Source organism: Bactrocera dorsalis, unplaced genomic scaffold (genome assembly GCF_023373825.1).
Source record: "Bactrocera dorsalis isolate Fly_Bdor unplaced genomic scaffold, ASM2337382v1 BdCtg042, whole genome shotgun sequence".
NCBI classification, from domain to species: Eukaryota; Metazoa; Arthropoda; class Insecta; order Diptera; family Tephritidae; genus Bactrocera; species Bactrocera dorsalis.
Window position 1 is genome coordinate 57,912 of NW_026038093.1, and position 21,832 is coordinate 79,743.

General features: G+C 33.7%; 3 protein-coding genes across 5 annotated transcripts in view; 1 reads left to right on the forward strand and 2 right to left on the reverse strand.

Annotated features, from left to right (window-relative positions):
• Positions 1 to 18,702, forward strand: part of LOC105230618 (ribonuclease P protein subunit p25-like protein) — a 39,717-nt gene extending 21,015 nt beyond the window's left edge. Inside the window, exons 2-5 of the mRNA XM_011211506.3 lie at positions 15,854 to 16,000; positions 16,114 to 16,295; positions 16,396 to 16,512; positions 18,130 to 18,702. Of these exons, the coding sequence (XP_011209808.2) occupies positions 15,890 to 16,000; positions 16,114 to 16,295; positions 16,396 to 16,512; positions 18,130 to 18,556 (837 nt within the window). The 5' untranslated portion in view covers positions 15,854 to 15,889 and the 3' untranslated portion in view covers positions 18,557 to 18,702. The remainder of the gene's footprint in view (positions 1 to 15,853; positions 16,001 to 16,113; positions 16,296 to 16,395; positions 16,513 to 18,129) is intronic.
• LOC105230617 (aromatic-L-amino-acid decarboxylase) lies at positions 738 to 13,545 on the reverse strand. Its single transcript, XM_011211505.3, has 10 exons — positions 13,171 to 13,545; positions 8,437 to 8,602; positions 7,796 to 8,032; positions 7,664 to 7,734; positions 7,321 to 7,557; positions 7,053 to 7,250; positions 6,632 to 6,846; positions 5,998 to 6,124; positions 2,592 to 3,106; positions 738 to 2,505 (listed from the first exon to the last, which is right to left on the reverse strand). The coding sequence occupies exons 1-10, from the start codon at positions 13,270 to 13,272 to the stop codon at positions 2,322 to 2,324; spliced, it is 2,052 nt and encodes a 683-aa protein (XP_011209807.2). The 5' UTR covers positions 13,273 to 13,545; the 3' UTR covers positions 738 to 2,321.
• A 676-nt stretch (positions 18,703 to 19,378) lies between the features above and the next one.
• On the reverse strand, positions 19,379 to 21,573 carry LOC105230613 (MOB kinase activator-like 4). 3 transcript variants are annotated; one of them, XM_011211501.4, is made up of 5 exons: positions 21,426 to 21,573; positions 21,274 to 21,351; positions 20,982 to 21,145; positions 20,720 to 20,929; positions 19,379 to 20,528 (listed from the first exon to the last, which is right to left on the reverse strand). In XM_011211501.4, the coding sequence occupies exons 2-5, from the start codon at positions 21,331 to 21,333 to the stop codon at positions 20,270 to 20,272; spliced, it is 693 nt and encodes a 230-aa protein (XP_011209803.1). In that variant the 5' UTR covers positions 21,334 to 21,351; positions 21,426 to 21,573; the 3' UTR covers positions 19,379 to 20,269. The 3 variants fall into 3 exon arrangements, with proteins under 3 accessions (XP_011209803.1, XP_029407975.1, XP_011209804.1); XM_029552115.2 differs by having other exon boundaries at positions 19,379 to 20,507; positions 21,426 to 21,550; XM_011211502.4 differs by having other exon boundaries at positions 19,379 to 20,507; positions 21,274 to 21,572.
• Between the last annotated feature and the right edge of the window lie 259 nt (positions 21,574 to 21,832).

The window sequence follows — 21,832 nt, forward strand, 5'->3', positions numbered from 1 at the left end:
AATAAAATAAATTATTAATAGAAATTTTGGTCTTTTTGGAAAATCAACATAAATTTAACGAAAAAAATCGTTTACTATTAACAACGTTGGAAGATAATAGAGTGAAATTAAAAGCAATAATTGATGGTAATGCGAAAAAAGTGTGCGAAAAAGTTAAGAATATTGGAAAAATGGATAGCAAACTGTGCGTTGTTTATTTTCTGCCATCTAAAAATATTAAAATTTGTTTTTGTTAATATACTTGCACATAATTTAATTAGCAATATAAAACTGCTTACTTCTGATGCTGTAAACGCAAAGGAGGCGGCAGACTTCGAGCGACATCTGTCAAAAAATGGCAAAAATCGGCAATTTTTGGGCAAATTTGGTAAATTCAGCTAAATGCACGAAATTCTTGTGCATTACAAATTTGCATTAACATGAGTCCAATGCGCAAGTAAATGTAAATTAAACCCGCTAATGCATATTAGCGCTGTCATCTGTCAGGGCTATAAGATTACAGATAAAAAAGTTAACAGGGAGTATTGGTAGCTGCTTGATTTATTCTAGTATACTCGTATATATGAAAATAAAAATAATTCTACTTCTATGCGTATTTGCACTCCAGTTCCATTTAAAAATAGTATGACTTTGTATATTTTTCGTTTTATATTTTAGCGATATTTTAAATGCAAAGGCCCTTTGTAATTGCTGTACTTCCAGAAACAGTTTAAATAGAAGCATCCCAAAACTCTTGTACGGATTCACAGTCCATATATGGACTTCTCCACATTCTATAGATAATTGTTTTCGTCATGTTGGCAAATATTTTTCGGCTGCATAAAAACAAAACTGAAGTATCAACAAACATTTTTGTTTTCTCCTTTTACCATCTCCTTCATCCCCTAAACCTTTAAATAATAAATCGAAGTTTACAAGATATTAACATAGGTGTAAACACATCTATAAATAAGCCACACTGAGAAGATCACACCTTTCCTAAACACCAAATGCACATGTTCATATGTACATACTTACGTATGTGTCTGCTAAGTGTGTGGGCCCAGGGGTAATTTTGTTTACACTCATCAATACACACATGGCGACTTTGCATATACATTTCAGATATGAAATGAACTTGTTAAATCCACTATGTATTGTCTTAAAACAATATGTGTATGTAAACAATTCAAATCGCTATTATTTGCGCAAATAGAGCGCATGAGAAATATCATCAAAATATTTCTGCGTACTCATCTTTGCTTCGAATTTACTAGATCGGAGGTCATAAAACATTTTTGGAACTTTTTAAAGACCCCCACAAAATATATTAATTAACTTAGACACTACGAATATTTACTTACTCATGTGTGCTTTGTAAATTTTATAATTAGCACATTGTTTAATTTAGGATTTCTACATTCTACATATTTCTATAATCAATTATTTGCGAAGCTGAATAAACAATGAAGAAAAGAAAAAAAAACAAATAAATTTTCATCGAAAATCTCAACTGCATTTATTTAAGTCAAGCGTTAATGCTTTCTTTGAATTTATATACACATGTATATAAAACTAAAAAAGCCAGAAAATGATGACTATTTCACCTGTAAATCTTAGATTTGCCGTGGACATTCGTGTATATATGTATAATATATGTATGTACATATGTACGAGTATGTTAATAGATACGAAAACATATGCTTTGTTTCTATGGTTAAAAACTTTGCCTTTCATACAGCTACCTTTGTACATACGTATACTATATATATATGTATCTATATTTTTAAAGTTTTGTACATTACTTAAAATGTAAGAAATGAATCTTTAGCGATAGAAGGAGACTTACTTGTTAACCAGAACTTAACTGACAGATGGCTGCGTACATTGCGAAAATGGAGCTAAGATGGCCAGATAGGCAAATACCGCAGAGAACTTGAACTTATTTTGGAAGTAATTTGTGTTTGTCGATAATTTTTTGTTTTACCGTTCAAAAAGAGACTGATTAATGGAATATTGGAAATAACGGCACTAATTGCCATCCCTAAACTTGGTGGTTCATTGTCCCATACTTTAATTAAATATCTGTATAACCAAATGCCATCCCTAGATCAATATTTCTTTCATTAAATAATAGCATATACATACATAGATACTTTTTGAACTTGCAATAAGATTCAATTTATTTAAATGCTATAACACTAATAATATAACTGATATAAGCAAATATATTTAAAGATTTTAAGTATTCAATTTTGCATTGCAATAAATAGTCAATTTCGCAAGCAGAATGGAAGCTACCTTTTTTTGCTCTTGAGACAACGTTGGGGATGAACATTTTTTTAGGAGTGATTGCTAGTTGTGGTTAGTGAGAGGCCGCCTTTTCGTGGCGATGGTGTTGTTGGTTTTATTGGTGACTTCTTCAGATTAATAGAGCCCAACTCATTGTCAGGTGATGGCGAAGATGTGGCACCGGAATTGCGTCTCGACGAAATGGCTCGTACATTTGTGTCTAAATGACGAAAACTACATTAAAGAGGGAGAAAGAAGTATTCAGCTTGTCTTCACTTGTAACATTTGCTTGAAACGAAAAAGTAGAAAACTTTACATACCGCAATGAAACATTACTCTTCTGCCCTCCATCATCACTGTTACTGTTGAAGAGAAACGCTAAGGGCCAGGAAATCCACGAATTCCGATCCATCGATGTTTGTGTTCTTATAATAGGATTTGAAGAGTGTCCCACTACCGGCGATGTAACATCTAACGACATATTTGGCGTACCTGCCTTATTGATAGCCGGGTTATAGATTTTCGGATCGCTGACCATTCGTACGAAGAATGAGCGTTTCTTAGCCAATGTGTCTTCCTTCTTTCGATTGATTATCTCTGTTAGTTCATCGTGTTGTTCCTTTTCAAGTAATTCGTTAGCAAAATCAACTATGGTTTCCCAGGCATAATCGATGTCGTCTTCACAGGCATTTTGTGCCACCGCACAAAATCGTATAATGTATTTATCGTTGACACTAGCAGGAACCATATGCAGTTTACCTGATTCATTAATGGCGCTGAGTAGCTTCTCATTTAGCTTGTCGTTACCCTTCAATCGGAAACAAACCAATCCAAGCTAAAAGAGAATAACCAAAAACAATACTCATGATATGCAAACAAAAAAAGCGAAATAAGAAAAAACGTTAACTTCGGCTGCACCGAAGCTTAGTACCCTTCTCAAATGAAAATGTTTTCTTATAAGAACTTGATTCCGATCATTGCTGTAGTGATTCGATCTAAACAATTACTTCGAAGATTACAATCAGCTGTGAAGATGACTCGCCAAATGAAAAATTGTTCCATACAAGCACTTGATTCCAATCGTTCAGTTTGTATGACAGCTAGATGCTATAGTAATCGGATCTGACGATTTCTTCCGAGATTACACCATTGCCTCAAACAATGTGCTATCCCAAATTTCGTGAAGATGACTGATCGTTCAGGTTGTATAGGAGCTATATGCTATAATGTTCTGATATCAACGTTTCCGACAAATGAGCAACTTATTGATGAGAAGCGGACGTGAGAAAAATTTCAGATCGATGTCTCAAATACTCAGGCATTAGTTCGTTTAGGGTATAATTAAAGAGTACGATGTACTTATAATACAATAGTGGTACTCATTTAATGTCGCAAACTTATGGCATTTATTGCAACTTTGCAATACAGCTGTTCAGTTGTTATATGCAGTTTATTTTGCGACAAAATTGCAACTATGCGAGACTATTTTCAGTGGCATTGATTATTTTAAATTATTTATAGAAAAAAAAGACCTCGGATAAATGAAGAACATTTGACTTATTACAATATTGCGCTAATTTAACTCAAGTTGCGACTTTGCCACTATTACATAATTGCCACATTGACCGAGTACCCTTAATATTTCACATAATTTTTTGTTTGCTATTTACTACTACGTGGTAGTGTACATACATATAAACAATTTGTGAAAGTCTATCGAAATCAATACGATATACGACATAATATATAATGTTTCACCAATTCATCAAGGCGGTTACAACCAACGAACAAACTGACAGTAACTACAATCTGTGATTACCTATCAAATGTGATGGGTTCGACAAAGAGTCTGCCAGTAGGTTAGGCAGTCAGTCAGCCACAGTGCTAACCAGTCAATTGATCTGTCAATCAATTAAAAGCACTAAAAAACAATTTTAATAAGTAAGGAAAACGTAAGCGCGGCCGGAACCAACAATACGTATGTAAAAATATTTACTTATTTGAGTCTTAAAACCTGCTTAACTTAGAGTTGGTAGTTATGCGATCTTTGCTTTTATCATTTGACTTTGATATTTCTTTTGAGGTCTCGCAACTTTAGTTATACATATTTTCGGTAGAGATTTATGTAGCTGGAAGTTTTCCTATTCCTTCAAATTACGACCAAATGTATTTAAAGATTCTTAATTTACAAAACTATTCTACCTTATGTTGCGGCTGTATAAAAAGAAGGAGAGTCGATGTGAAACTAAGCGCGTCAGCCAGACACGAAGTCGAACTTTGAGTTGTACGGTGCCATACGTATGTACTTATGTACATAACTTATTTAAATATGTATTGTAAGCATGTGTAGGCAGACATGCAATGTTTACACGAAACGAGCGATGGAATCACAAAACTTTACCAAGAGAAGTAAAAAAGTTCAGCCACCTACAGGTATGAGTACATGCTATATCTCTACATTAGAGCGGGTCACTGCGGATGTTGAGTCGATATGTGATCTATATAAATACTCATATAAATAAAAATTTTAAATGTGTATGTTCTGTTCCGTCGGCAGTTTCAACAAATGAGCAGCTTCTTGACGAGAAAATTTCAAAAACTGAGGGGTTATTTCGACTCCCCTATCATGCTGACCATTAGTATATGTACATATATATTTTATTGGGTTTCCAACGTTTCCTTTGGGGGGTTACAAACTTCGGGGCACACTTTATATAAACTGTTTAAGGTAAAAAATGTATACACAAACAATTTAAAGCTTGGCTGCGACTGCACCATTTTTACTTATTTGAATGATACACATATCTATTGTACAATATACAAAATCGGTGGGCGTTTGTATATATTCATGGAAATTGTAGATGGGTTGATATGAGCAGGGTTTTCTTAACACAATATTCGACTTTCACAAGGCATTCAATGAAAAAAAGAGTTTTTGAACTCGAGTTCAAATGTTAATTAATTTTATACACCCGTAAATGTTATCACATAGTATAATAGTTTTGTTCACCTAACGCTTCTTTGTAACACCTTAAACTAATCGAGATAGACATAGATTTATTAATAAGGTGTGTTTTTTTAGACATGTGGTTTTCAAGAGTAAATAAAACGCATATAACTTAATGTTATGGTTATAAAGATAAGAATTTGCCATAATATTTTAAAAATGATTTCCGGGAAGTGACCACTGCGGCCTACTCGGAAAAATTCTATTCGAGAAGTCAAAATTTCGACCACTTTTTACAACAGTTTCTCCCATAGGCTCAATATACCTGATGTGGTGATTTCCTACAAATTGGTTGAATCGGGTCAATACTTCCCTTAGCCCCCATATACTTAATATAAAGATTCTAGAACTTCCGGGTGACTTTGTACCGCATATATCGGCCAATATGTAAGTTATATTTTGTGTTTTTCTGAAAACGGTGCACAATTGTGCTTAGAATTAGTAAAATCGGGTGCAAATTCGCCCTGGACCCCATATAACTAACAAGTCTTATGTTATTGAAGTTACATTACTGGCTTTAATCTATTCAAGTTGCAAGAATATAAAATGTTCGGTCTTAGCTGAACTTAGCTCTTCCCTACTTGTTTCATATAGAGTTATGCCACACCTGAAAGTATTTTCCCTTGAATCGCAAGTGTATAAAATATTCGGTTGCACCCGAACTTACCCCTTCCTTACTTGTTGAAATTGTAAACGCTCCAGCATTTTCTGTCACTCACCTTGACTTGATTACAAATCTCGAAGCGTTTATCTTTAAGCACATGCTGTTCGAAACGTTTGGCCAATTCGATGTGACGTCGTATGTAGTTCTGCAATCCGGAAATTCCGTAGGAACGCAACACAAACCTATTTAGAACACAAATTAACATTACATTTATCATAAAATATTCAGTTATTAATTAAAAAAATTGTACGATGCTAATTACGAGTACAGATATTAAAAACCGCCAAATCTCGTTAATAGGGATATTCATTATTAGCTTTAGGTTTTAATTAATTTATTTATAATTCCGCATTCTTCTCATCCTTAGGTACATAGAGAATCTGTCTGCTGCTCCTCTCTATTGAAGAGATAAACCTTCTGTTTTCTAATTAAATTGCTTGTTAATTGAAAACTACCCGAATCCCTCGATACTAACAATTAATTTTCTATAATTAAAACCCGTAATTAATGGCAAGGTTTACAGTACTACCTGTTGTTGTTGTTTCGAATAGGTAAAATTAATTTATTAATACCTAATTTAATAGATTTGCTTTCTAATTGATTTTAACAAATTTCTAATCAATGATTTTTGTTCACTGGTATGTCAAACGGTGTTATTTGATTTGAAACCATTACAACTACATACGTACCACAATTTCAACGAGCGAAAACGTCGACTGAGCGGAACTCCCCAATGACGGTAGTCAATTGCTGCATCATCATAGCAATGCTTCAGATACAATGGATCCACGACAAGTGCTGATGTCAAGCGGATTCGATCGCGGACCCAGAATGTTGAACAGTCGAAATTTGTTAATAGCCATTTATTGGGATTCGTATTGAATGAATCAGCGTATTCGATACCCTATGCACAAAAACAACAATAGCCATGGCAAAAAATGTCGGCTTAAGTAATTCACACGAACATTTATATATTATGTACATACATATATACATATATAACAGGCATGTTTGTATGGTAGATATGTGGGCAATATTAATAATTTACATTCCAATTCCAATTCTGCGAAAATCGCAGGCACATCAAAATAAATACGATTAATTGCGTACCGTTAAGAGTGACTTCAATTCGGGACAGATGAAAGAGTTGCCGGCATAGGCAGCATCCACATGCAACCAAACACACTGAAACTTTTTCAATTCCTTGCCAATTTCCTCCAAGTTATCAAAGGCGCAGGAGCCGGTAGTGCCAAGGGTGGTGGAAACGAAAAATGGCACCAAACCTTGCAATTCGTCCTCCTCCATTGCCTAAAGATTATAGCAGTACACAAAATGTGAAAAATGTTGCGTAATATTTCTTTACATTTTCACCGCTCACCTCACTCACGGTGCGCCCGCGCAAGCTAGCATTTTCATCTGGCTCCAAAATTCGCAGTTTTACAAAGCTTATCATGGCAGCTTTCTCAACACAACTGTGTGCTTCTTTGGAGCAATAGGCGATCAACTTGGAAAGTAAGTGACTTTCCTCGGTAAATGGATGTTGAGCCATAAGACGTTTGAGCGCCTGAGCGCGCGCGGCCAACATGCTGACCAATACGCACTCAGAGGCGGAACTCTGTAATAAAAAATAAAAAGAATCCATTAAGCGTAAGACCCATGTTTTAATATGCATATGTATATAAGTATATTCGTTTTAGTTATAATATTCCCATTTTACTTTCCTGTATAACTCCACCTCCTGTGCTGCCCTCCTTTAAAGCTAAAAAATGGTCAGGTAAACCGATTGCTTTTCCTAAAAATATGTAATTTTTACCAATTGCATAACAGTATAAAAATAAAATAAACACCCATACCCAGCCAATCCAACACAATTGTTTCCAGCTCCGTACATGCGGGACTTGCGGCCCAGGAAAAACCAATGCAACCGATACCATCCCCCAGCATATCACCCAAAATAGATTCGAATGCATTTCCTGCCGGAAAGTAGGCATGAAATCGTGGATGCTGCCAATGCGTGACACCAGGCATTATTTTATCTTCCACATCTTGCATTATCTTACTCCATTCCTCCGGTTCGAATGGAGCCTCAGCTGTGTTTAAACGTGTTTTGTATGTAAAATACATGTAAATACATATTTGAGATTATATTGATCAAAACAAATATTTTTCCTTACAAACTATGCTTTTAATATGAAAGGGTAAAGTCACTTCTTTTTGAGAGCAGAAAAGTGAGTGGGACAGTATTTACAATGGATTTGACCTAATTTGCTTAACAATTTTTTTGTAATCATTATGATACGGTGTGATATGTAGTAGTTGAAAATGTAGGTAGATATAGTTAATATATATATATAATAATAGTAGTCAACTACTTTCTATAAGACGCCATTTTGCCAATCCAAGAAATATGCGTACCCCACCTCTTTGCTTGATTTTTTAACGTACATATTGAGGGAGATACCTAAGTAAATAATTGTTGTGCTTGAAAACTTACATGGTATTAAATGTCTTAAATAGCCGGGTTCGACGCTAGGTGTGACACGCCGGTCTTTCAGGGTGTCCAAATATTTGCATATATATTCCACCATCTCTGTGCCATGCTTACGAAATGCTTGACTATCCATAATTCGTGGATGATTCTTATACCAAGTTCTTCGAGTCTAAGGAAATGAGTAGAAGACAATAATAAAATATGAATACCATATACACTGTCTAGTGGAATATTAATGTATCAAACAAGTACATTCAACTCCAGAAAAGTGGTTTTGACGAAAAGAAAGGCTATCTTAAGTAAGGACAGAAATAACCAGTATCCTGAGGGTTCACCTTAAGTCTAGCTCAATTCATAAGAGAACACCAAAGATCATTTCCATTTTTTGTCAGCTCTTGGGAAGGAAATTTAAAGGATGATATAGTGAACAGTGAAACACAGTCAGAAATTAACATCTTACTTATTTAATTACTACTTTACCTCAGCAATTGACTTTGTTAAAACTCTTTTTATTTTTCAATTTCTCACTCAAATTACACGGTTCATTTAAAATCTGTATGCATAGATATTATTATACTTGAAAAGATAATCAGCGGAAAAAGCGAATTTTTTAAGATTTTAAATTTACTACAAGATAAAGTTATACATCTTTATTATGTATGAATCTACGGCCATGTTTCTTAATATAGGATATTAACTTTTGAACAGTTTTTTTGTCACTTTGGAAGTATATTTATTCCACAAAAGCAATATTGAGCCATATTTACTATTATTCACCGATATTTTACTATTCGGCAAAGCTGTCGACAATTAGGCCGATTAAGGATTCTTGATATCCTTTCTCCTGGCTGATTTGACACCACTTCATGGCAATGGAAGAATAATGTGTGAACGCCAAATCTGGTAAAATTTTACAGAATATCAGTGAGTCGAGTAAACGGTAGTCTTTTCTCAAAACGCTTTTTCATATACATTAATATACGATGTCATTGTGGTCGTAGTAATGAGGGAACGACCTTTAATACAACAAGAGCATATTGTCCGCCAAATCATAACTTTTTGACAGTATTTATTTTTTTTATCCACATTCCCACACTTATTTGCAACATAAAGCTCTTATCCAGGATGTTGATTTCCATCGCGTTTGACATACATTTCGTCATCCATTACAAGACAGCCTTTGAACTTTTATAAAATTTGTACAAGCCGTATTTAACCCTTAAATGCATGATGATGTATATATACATCAGTGTTTTCTTCCTTACATAATTTCTAAACGGTAACTCAAACACAGTACTTTTTACTTTTATTAGGTGCTAAAAGTATCAGTGTTGGTTTTTGAACGCAAACTTTCATGATATGACATTTCACTTTTTAATTTTAATAATAGTTTTTAGTAAATACGAGCGTTATAATTGTGATGTAGAAATACATCAGCAAGCAAAATCGGCAAATAATAGTTTAACTGTGGGTACAATAATATCTTTTTTATATTTGACTTATTTCTTATAAATATATAATTTATTCATATGAATTATATAATTACACAGTACAACAGCCAATCGGGGGGTGAGAAATTAAAATTTTTTTCTTTATTTTTTCCTTAATCTATGTTTAATTTTCTATCTGTTACAATTTATGGTACTTAAAAAGGAAAAACCATGCATTTAAGGGTTAAACGTCTCCGCCGGGGATATAGGCCTACGACTTTGCTTCCGCCGTTTTCCAATAGATGTCTCTAGGGTCAAGCACTGGTCGATTAAATCGATTAAATCGTTTTATATCGATCTTGGACATTTGTGTCAACATTAACCCAACAAAATATTTGTTGAGATCTGTTTGCATCTCAAACTTATTCTCAACTGAAAATGTCACTTTTTGAGCCGAATTCTCGACATTTGCGGGACATTTTGCTTTTCTTTTTTAATTCCAAGAAAAGTGCGGCTGAGAACCCGTCCACGCTTTACTGAGGTTGACACATACATAGATAATACTATTACTCTACTACTACCATCTATATGATTTCTATTAGGTATTATAAAAATATAGAATTTTTGTAAAGCAACTTTTGTTAGTTTACAAAAAAATAGATCATAAAGCATTTCGTGTGTTAATTAATAAGGGAATAAGGGAAAACACCGTTTTTATATAATAAAGCTTTAAATTTACAAAAAAAAAAAAAAAACGGCGGAAGCAAATTTGTAGACCAATATATATTTTTTTTATTTTATTAAGTATCTTCGGTTCTAATTTTAGATCAACTGCTCCTCTTTTCATACACTTTTTTTTTAAACTTTTTACAATTATGTTATGTAACTATAAACTACTGTTTGATTTAATTTCAATTTTTGAACATGACTTTGGATTGATATCGGATTTGCTATAAATTCGACACTATTAATTTTCGATTAGCCTACTCCATTTCAGATTTAAAGGACAACTGATATGCAATGACATTGAAAATTCCTATTGTATATCAATTATGTGCTCAGATCAACTGAACTTATTCAGACATTTTGATAAATGATGAAGCAGATCATCAAATATAATCAAAATTAAACCCAAACCATAAAAATCTCTTCCAACGACGTGCTTTAGCAAATGTAGTTGGTAGGTTTGGATTAACTATTATTTGTAAACGCCGTTTATAGCTAATATTTCCTTCTATTGCTATATTCGCCGTGGAAAACGCTTAAGTCCATTAGTATTCGTAGAATGTTCTGCTTTCGAACTAAAAGACTAAATATTATCTATTGTCCTTTTTCACCTATGGACCCAACTAAAATGCATCTGTTTTCAAAATTTTCGTTCCATCGCTTTTAATACTACAAGGTGTAAACAGGACTTTTTGAATCTAGCGTCCCCTGATGGCGCCATCTATATGTCGACTGGAGCGTTAGAATCGCCTATCTTTATCGATTGTCCAGTGAGAATTTTATGACATTTCATCTATTGGAAGTGAAGTTATTGCGTTTTAAGTGTCAGTATGTTTGTGTTATCGGTGCGAAACTGAGCTTCGAACAAAGAGCCAACATTAAATTTTGTTTTACAATTGGTAAAACTTTTACGGAAACGTTTCATTTGATGAAACAAGTTTACGCGATGATTGCCTATCCCGTAGCAGAGTGCCCGCGTGGTTTCAACGTTTTCAAAGAGGTCGTGAGGACATAAATGATGATCAACATGTGGGCTAATTAAAATCCGTGATCACCGGAAATTCCATCGAAACTGTGCGTGAATTCATCAAAAATCTGTCGAAATCATCGTTGAAATTATAGAAATGGAATTGAACATCTCCAAAACATCAATTTATTTCATTTTGACTGAACATTTCTGCTTACGAAAGGTATGTGCACGGTTTTTCCGCACAAATTGACTGGCGACCATAAATTGCTCCGAATCCAACATTCGAAGGACGATTATTTGACCAAAAATAACATTTTAACCACTAACCACTCCCCGTATTCACCTGATATGGCACCGTGCGACTTCTTCCTTTTCGGAAAAATGCATGTGCCCATGAAAGGAAACCGTTATGCAGACGTAGAGGCCATTAAAAGGCTTGCACCGGCAAACTGGCGGCCAAACCGGCCAACGAGCTAAAACACTCGTTCGACATGCAACCGTGCAAAAAGCTGTATAGAAGCAGAAGGAGACTATTTTGAATATAATGAATTGATTTTGCCGAAAAAACCATTTGTTCTGTTTTTTTTAAGTCCTGTTTACTTTGGAAAACACCTTGTATAAACGATAGATTTATATTAATGTAATGGAACATTTATGTAATACGAGTACACTTTAGTCCTTTCGGCGCTCGAAATTTAACCTTCTATTAATACTTAAATAAAAAATCTAGTAAGTAGGAAGTAAAAGACTATTTAATCAAGTTCTCGCATGGAAAATTCTCTTTTCATGTTTGACGAGATATTTTCACAAAATTAGGCATAGATTGTTGCCTAAATCAATGGTGCAATTTCAGAAAAAAAGGTTCCGATCGAACCACCAGCATACAGCTGCCATACAAATGGACCGAAAATGATAGCGATTTTTTCTATCCTTTTATGCTATGAGAAATGGACCTGTGAAAGATATTACGGCCTCGATGCAGCTGATGTTTAGGTGTCTTCTTGGTTTTTTCAAAAATGTATAAAAACTTCACACTAAAAATGCTTTTTAATTGTAGAATTAGTTTTTACTTCTGCTTAAAGCATATTGCCTGTAGAAATTTAAGGGGAATCTGACACTCCAGTTGTGAACTTCATTAAATTTTGTAAAGATATGGGTTATATATATTTCTAACCCATCTAGGGGTTTCTTTTGCTAAATATATGTAACCCTTTTAACAATTTCTTAATTGAAGAGTATTTAGAATCACAGAACTGTCTACAAATGAGTGAATACTACAAAGTAATATTATGTATGGAGAATGCAGGTTGTTAGTTTCTTGTATCTTTGCTGAGGAATTAACTTTGTACTCGATTTTTTATACTAAGATTTTATTTGTAGTCCCTCACTAGTTTTAGATGAAACATTTATATTCGTCAGAGTCTAACCGTACACAGACCTTATTTTATCTCCAAAAAGCGGATTGAACGACATATTTTTTCAAAGAGCACTAGAACTTCCTTTTTATTTATGGCTCACTAACTAATATTACTCATAAGGAGCAGGATAGCTTTAGTTTTTGTTACTTTGCATTTATTGCATTCAAAAAATTAATTATCCAACACAAACTACCTTTTGGACAGTATTTTCACTTCTTCTGAACGGAGAGTTCTCAGAATACCGCTCGAACTGCTGCCGCAGCAGTAACTGATCGTTCGTTTGTGGTTTAACCATGATATAACCTCGGTATATTGTTCCGTGTATTGCTTGCCATGCAGCATCCAGTCCACCCACACAAACTTCGCACAATTCCAGCAATTATCAAAGGATGTAAATAATGGAAATAAGGGAAGGAAACGAGACATTTCTGGGTGGAAGTGTGTGTAAGGAATGTTCGTTGCAGTGAAATGAGTAAAATGTTTGTTTCACCGCAGTCATCATTCCGTGAAGTTGGTTAGCTGTGTATACGTCTATATACTTATATTTGATTCATAGAACCACTTTTTACGCTTACAAATTTGTATATATGTTTATGTATGTGTATGCTTAGACACACTGCTCCAGACAATTTGCTGTTATCAAAGTTGATTCCTCACACCATTTCTATTTCGCATCTTACGCCATCACTGTTCACAAATATTGGGTTTGTGTTAGTAAATAATTGCTGTTCCGGGGTTGCATTGGACTTTCGTTTTTCATTTTATTAAGTCCCTATTATGAGGTCAAACATTTAAATAGAAAAACGTGAGAGTATGCCAAAGCGCGTAGTTCGGACTGCGTATTTTTTCTTTCTTGACAATATTTAATATGACATATGTATGTATGTATATATTTGTGTGTGATATGGGATTTGTTACCTCCTTTGATTTCCTTCAAGGGGATCTCGTCCTCAATAATCGAATATATGTAGGCAAAATATACATAAATAAGTGCGTACTGGTATGGAGCGAAGAACCAGACCCCTTTTTAGATACCTTTTTGAGTCTCGATGGAATCTATATATCCTTTTCCGCACAGAGGCGAAAACGTTGAGCAACTGAAAAATAGTGACGACAACAACAACTTGTACAAGGTGAAACGAAGCACGCATGTTATGCATCAACGCTTGGGTCGCTGGTTTTAGTGCTGGAATGCCAGAAAAATTCTTGCAATATAATGTCTGCATACAACTGAACAGTCTTGAGTTTGGAGTGTCGAGTCTTTGTGTGTGAGTGCGAATATACCTTACACATACATTATTGGATTGGCTAGAAGTCAGCTGAAGACCATGGCAAGCGAAATACTCGGAATAAACTTCAATTCCACACACACAGTTGCTTGTCTTTATGTATATACATACATACATATGTGTATGTCATATTCATCTTTTACTCATTAAATTCTTTTAAATGCAACTGCTCGCCCTCTGCCTTCAAATTTCTAATAATAAATTGAATTATTGTACGTGGCATCGATGGCTTTGCAGGCTGAGTTGATGTTATTGTTAACGAAGATACCACAATTTGATGACAAGTCATGCGATATTGCAAAGCGAATGAGGGCTTGATGGCCTATGAGAGTGAGAGTGTGGGTAATAGCGGCGCGCGTTATTGCCGCTAAGGAATTTTAACGCATTCTATTCGAACATTCCCATCACCTCTTATAATTCTGCTTTTGTTGTTGCTGCTATAAGAAGATAGCATAATAATCATAGCTGAATATTTGAATGAGTGTGTCTGGCATGTCCTTATTGCCAACGCAGATCATGTAGAACTCGTGCTGCATACATCAATTATATTAATGCGGCGAAAGCGTGGGCTCAGCAAACTCTTGGAATGTACGAATAAATATGTGTATGTGTATATGAGAATATTCGTAAAGACTTGAGCGTGCTTCAAGTGTATAGTGGCTGAATCGAACGTCAGTTTCGTTGCCAAACACTTGTAGATTGCACGGAAAAGTTCAATGATGATAGCTTAATTGACTGGAGCGTATTGAATATTCCGTCATTCTCCCAATTACGTTGCCTTCTATTGCATTGTCATTTTCCAATTAAGAAGTAATTTCGTTATTACTTTTGTAGATTTGAGAGTTGTTGTTATTTTTTTTTAATTAGTTATCTTAGTAAAGATACTAGCACTAAGAAGAAGAAAAAAGTGGGATTTTTTCAATATTTCAACGGCTTTTCAAATAAACCTAATACTTACATTATTAGTTTCAAAATTTATTTTTAACAACAAGAGCAACTGTCTATATATGTATGTACATCCTTCATCTTTTCAATATAATAAAAAACATCTACCGACATTTTGAGCAGAATTTAACCTTATGTATTTATGAACAGAGAGATGCTAATCGGTGAAGTTATTTCACCGATAACTACTGTTATATACTATATATACGCAATGAGCGTTTTGATTCCTGCTTTTTGGCTTTCGTTTTATTTTAAAACTTTCTTACGGCAACTAGTTGAAATAAATTGAAATTTTCCATGAAATTGATTGCTCTCATTTATTTGAGCCAACAGGCGTTGTTTTCTTTAACCATTCAGTGTCCTTGGCTCTGCTAATCTAATTTATTGTAGGAAATTGTTTTACAAATTCCTTAAACGAAATAATCCACGAAGAAGAGGAACGACATGGCAAAGACATAGCTTGATAGGCATACTGAATTCATTCATTGGCCACCAACTGGCACACCCACAGCTTGTAAATCAATTATGCATTACGCTCTACCGCTTCCGTGCGCACTAGTGACCAGTTGGAACCACTGAAATTGTCACGTGTTTATACCTGTATGTATTAACGATTTGATTTTCTTTATCTTTCCATTGTAGTCTCAACTCCAAAAGCAAAGCAAAAAAACGTAAAATATGATGCACTATCGGAAAGGTGAAAATATCGAGCAGGAGTTAACCAAAGATGACTTGCCATTCGCTGATTGTTTGTCCAAGTTGCCACAAAAGGACTTTCTTTGGATGCACGTACGTACATACACACATACATATTTAAACATGAACTGTGCGCTCATATTTAATACAAATTTACCCACAATTTTGTGTGTACTTACATATGTATATGTGTGTACAATATGTAGGTAAGAGGGGGCACTAAAGTACCGAATGTTATTAACTATGCCAAAAATGCTTTGGACAATGGCGAATATCGAACAGTCGTTTGGAGCGGTGTGGGTGGCGGTGTTGTGAAGACGGTTTCTTGTGCAGAAATATTGAAGCGCAGCTATCCGTTGTATCAGTTGACACGCATGGATCAAGTTACGTAAGTAAGATAATGTAGTATATTAATAAATATACTTAAATGCGTATCAATGTACATTGAACAGATTAATGTATATACAATTCATGCATTATTTTTATAGAAACGAAGAGCATTGGGTGCCGCAGATGGAAGGTTTAGAGCCGATTCTAGCTAAACGAAAGGTGCCCAGTTTACACATTCTGATGACGTTGGATCCTATCGATGAGAGCATTGGCGAGTAAGTTATATTACGTTTTACTTACACAATACATCCTAGATGCTGGTCAAAATACATATTCCGACCATTATGATACAACTTCGGTGATTTTACATCGATGAGCCTTGAAAAGGTAGAGCGAGCAACTTTCTAGCGGACATGGGACTTGTTCTAATAACTTATTCGGTTGTTAATTGTGCTCATAAAAGTATTACACTAGTCTGCCAAGAAAATATTGTTTTCCCCTTACCCTTTTCTTGGATGAGTTCATCATACTCTAAGCAAAAAATTCAACTTGCAAATAAATACAGCATATAGATATTCAAGTTTTACAATAAAAAATATAAGTTTATAAAAATATCAGTAAAATCTCACGTCATGGTGATAAGTGCTTACTGTAGCGTTTTTTTTAATTTGCATATCTTGTGAAACTTTTGATCAAGATGCCATATTGCATTTCCAAGCTTTTGAAAGAGGTTCTTGAATGCAATGCCATCCAACCTCTTGTTTCGGCTTTGTTCCACTTTGGATTTAAAACTTTTCTCTGGCATTACGCACCGAATCTGTGGTTACATTTTTAGCCAAGAATGTTACCCGAATGTTAATACTCATCACAAACATATTGAATAACTTTAGTAGGGGTATGCGAATCCAGTTCGATTCGAGTCGAATTGAATCCTTAGATTCGAGTCAAATATCGAATATTTCGAATAGTTCGAACTATTCGAATAATGCGAATAATTCGAGCAATCGAAATATTCGAAGAAGTAAAATCTTAAATAGATTATTCTATTGCAGTAATAGAACAAAATTAAAGAAAATAAAACTATTATTTAATTCAAATTGATTTAGACATTTATTTACAACAACATAATAAAAAATAACAAATGTTTGATTTTTTGTATATTTGAAACGAGAATGACAGATGTACGTCAGATGCGTGAACGAGATTCTGATACTAGTGGCGCTAATTAAAAAATCATGCAAATAGTCAAATATTAAAATTATTCGAACTATTCGAATAATGCGAATATACGGGTCGAATAATTCGGTTCGATTCGCGTCGAATAATTCGAAATTTCGAATATTCGCATGCCCCTAAACTTTAGAATGGATAATGAAGTTGAAATCAAAGTAACTTAAAGACAAACTCTAGTTTAATATCGATAATGTATGAAATCGGTCCGCGAATTACCTCAGCTTCCATATAATTATTTTTATTACTGTAGCAGACTTTATGTCGAATATGTCAGTCAGAGTATGATTTATCTTCATAAAATTGCGTGGAATAGTGTTTTATATTTTTGTTGGCTTTTTCCTCATATACAATATATTTAATTTTTATTAATTAGGTTGATTTTAAGGTAAATGTCTCCCACATGGAGGCAAATGTGTTAAAACGAAAATTAATATGATTAATATCCATTAACAGTTTCTTCGAATAATGAGTTGAATTTTTACGCAAGATTTTTTAATATAACGCTTTACCAACACTTTCAAGTATTTACTCAGCTTTCATCCAAACGAATTGCGAGAGTATAAGCTATTCATTTAAACCTCAATCAATCCCGAAAATATAAAATTAATTTTCTGTATCTTTTTATTCGAATTATCCGTTTATTTCTTTTTCCACCACAGAATTCAGAAGCCCAATACGACGACAGAGTACTGGAGATCCCCGAGCACCACCACGCAACAACAAAGACAGACACAACAAATAGGACAAAATAGCGAAGGCTTAAGACAGCGACGGCAATATGAACAAAAACGGTTGCCTAAGGAAAGACCCCAAAGCCAGGTTGCGCGACAAGAGAAGGTAAAGGATTTGCAAAGAAAAGAGCAAAGCGAAAGGCAACAGATATCGCAAAATCCAAATAAAAATCGTACTGATCTACGACATAATAATGGTAATGGTCAACATCGTCAGCAACGAACTAAAAGAAAGCAAAGTGCCGAAATACAACAGCAATCTGCCCAGGCTACGCAGATGGAAGTTGGAACATCAGGTGCCACTTCTGCGCCGCCTACTAATATTTCAAGTAGTATAGACACTATGGAATCTTGATTAACAAATGGATTAATTTGATTTATTTATGATATAGTTCAAAAATATTTGGAAAATATACCACAAAGATAACATTTAATTCTGCTCGTGTATTTAACCATATTTTAGATATCAAAGCATTAGTTGATGACAATAAATGTTGATGTTAGATACAGAAAGAACTGGAAAATAGTCATTGGTCTACAAAATTTTCTAGGAAAGCTGTGATAAAAATCTGGGGTATTTTCTATTAGGCATGAGAAATAAGTAAATAAAAAGGTATTCGAACTGATATCTTATATAAGTATATTTTATTTTTTAGTTTTTATATTCATTACAGATTTTTCAATATTTTTTTATTTATTGCTGTTTATTAAATTTTTTCGCATATCAAATTTATGTATGTTGGATTTATGGTTGTTACTTTGTATCTATTGTTAAATAATCAAAACTGGAGACTATAAATATATACGTATATTTTTTTGTTTTGTCGCTATGTTGGATGTTTCAACCACTTTTAATTCATTGGATCATTAAAAAATATCTACTATGTCGACATATTATATCGATTTTTTTTTATGTTTATAGGTCTTATATGCATTCATCTTGAGAAATTACTATAAATAAAATATTTCGAAAATGAACAGTACTTTTTATGACATATATGTAGTTAACGTTTAGCTTCAGTATGCTGTTTATGAAATTGCGAGATTAACTAATTCCGATGACTGATTCTCGACGAGTATAGATTAAACAAATCTCTTACGATAATCATCGCATGTTTCTTCAATAACTAATACATAATTAAAACAATATTTTCGATGTAAAATAAAAAATGTAAAATATGTGCTCTGAATATATATATTTGGGATCTATGGAGTGAAGGAGGTCCAGTTTTGGACTTGCTTTTAATTGCAAACATTACAATTATTACGAATTTATGTGTACTGACACTGAAATAAAGAACCAATTTCTATATACTGCTTTACTTTTTATAAATAGTCGATTTTTGTTACTATATAGCAAACAAAAAATTTCAATAGCACACATTGCAATTTTCAATTAAATTATACTAAAGAAATTTTAAAGCAATTAATTAGATTTATTATTTTTATTAGAATAAATTCTGCCAATACTCTGCTTTATGTAAAATTTTTGCCACGGCATTATCAAAGGGATATTAGCAGAATACTCTTTTTTAATCGAGTTGACCAATCATTTGTTTTGAAGGTTTCATCCTCTTTTATAATTTAAAGTAATCGAACGCATGTGTACTATATCGACAATTTATTAAATGTTTTATTTTGCTTCCAGACAATATATAGATTATAGAAGCATATGAGTAATTTGCCACATTGAGAAAAATTCTACAATGAGGATTTCTCACATATACTGCTCTTCCTTGTTTTGCTTTATTTTGCATTTTCTTTCTTCTGCATTTTCATTACAATTTCGCAAAAAAGATTGCTTTGATTTCCGGTCTTTTTTATATTTTAATACATATTTTTCATTAATAAATTTCATAATTATTTTATTGTGGTTATAATGTTTTAATGACTTGCTTTCTAATTATGATTTTTCTAGTTATTATTGTTTTGTTGTTACTGTTGTATGTGCATTTCTCATACGCCTTTGTTTTCAGATCGCACTGTATTGTGTTGGATATAAATATGCTGCATTTGTTTGTTGCACATGCATTTACATACGATTTTCCAAGCTCTGAATATAAAAGCCCTAAGCTTCACTCTCTCCAGGTGTTGCAGTTTCCTCTTCGTTAATTGGAACAATCAGATTCTCCTTGGACATGAGATTATACTTTGTGACAAAATGAGTGAAACGATGACATAAATATGTTTCAGCCTCAAATTCATCAAATATTCGCCGGTGGTGAAAATACGCATGGGAAAATATTCGGTAAACACGACGACACACAGAACCTAATTTGGTCACTGATGACTCCTTGATTGAAACCCTAGCGAAAAGTGTAAAAATACTGAAATTTAAGCAATAACTTATATAACTATAAATACTACAATTTTTTAAATAATAAGAAAAAATTGGGTAATTCAAGCATTTAATAGTTGTTTTAATAGCGCGGCACAAAAAATGCATAAAACGCTCAACTTAACTTCTGAATATCTGTCTTCTGACTTTCGCCATACTTATAACTGGCATTATGTTTACCTGCTTGGGAAGTATTTATTACTATTCAAGAGACATGCTGCGCCGTCCAGTGTATGTCGTGTATAATCAATGGCGGGGCATTCTTTTGGGGTTTTATGTGCAGCACACAGGAATATCCATTGATCGGTGGCCGTCATTTGTGTGCATGTTGTAGGTGAGCATTGTTTTTGCAAACGAACAGCCAGTCCATTTAGTTCCATACAAAATTGCCTATATGGAAAGTAAAATTTAATGATCTAAAAATATTATGTTAAATATTCACCTGAGATGTTCGTATTTCCAAACCCCTTCATCTTGAGCTTCTGGCATTGTCAAAATTAACTCAACATTTGATGGATCACGTTTGATCAGTTGCTGAATGTACTGTTGTACAGCCAAAGTGCTATCCATTTCTTCCAATGGTTCATCCGCCCAGCGAGAGAAATCCTGCAAAGTAAATTCGTTTCTACTTTTTCACCATATGCTTCGACTACATGTTAGGTCTAACTCTGATTGAATGGAAACTGTATTCACATAATAAAGACTAATCACTTTAGCACTTCCTTCCTACAAACCTTCGCTTTTGTTCCTGGCCTGTTTCTTCGCAGAATCGTCGTGCTGTCCGCCATCTTCATGTTTCTTTAGACTCTTCCCTTTTTAAGAAAAAAAGAAAGGCAAGTGAAGTGTTTGATCCCTATTATGGGCGTGCGAATCAGTTTTATACTACCACTATAATAATTTAAATATTTGATAATACGTTTTAATTTAATTTCTATAAATATTCGAATTAAATTTAGTATATTAAGAGTAGTCTTTCATATGAAAAATCTTTAGTTTATCGTAATCCTCTTTCCACTAGTTTTTCGTTTGTGAAAATTTTTGACAACTCCTCCGTTCATTGATTCAGAGTGGTTGTATGAGATACATTTATTACAGGGTTGAATTTAACGTAACAAAAAATATTTACGTTGGAGGAGTGTCAATTCGTCACCGACGTAGCATTTGTGATATAATACTAATTTTATTTATTTATTTTTCGTAAACACGTACTCAGAGCTACTGAATTATATTTTTAATAATTTAAGAAGGTATTATTAATCTTTGTTACCTGTTTTGTTTTTATCTTGCATGTAA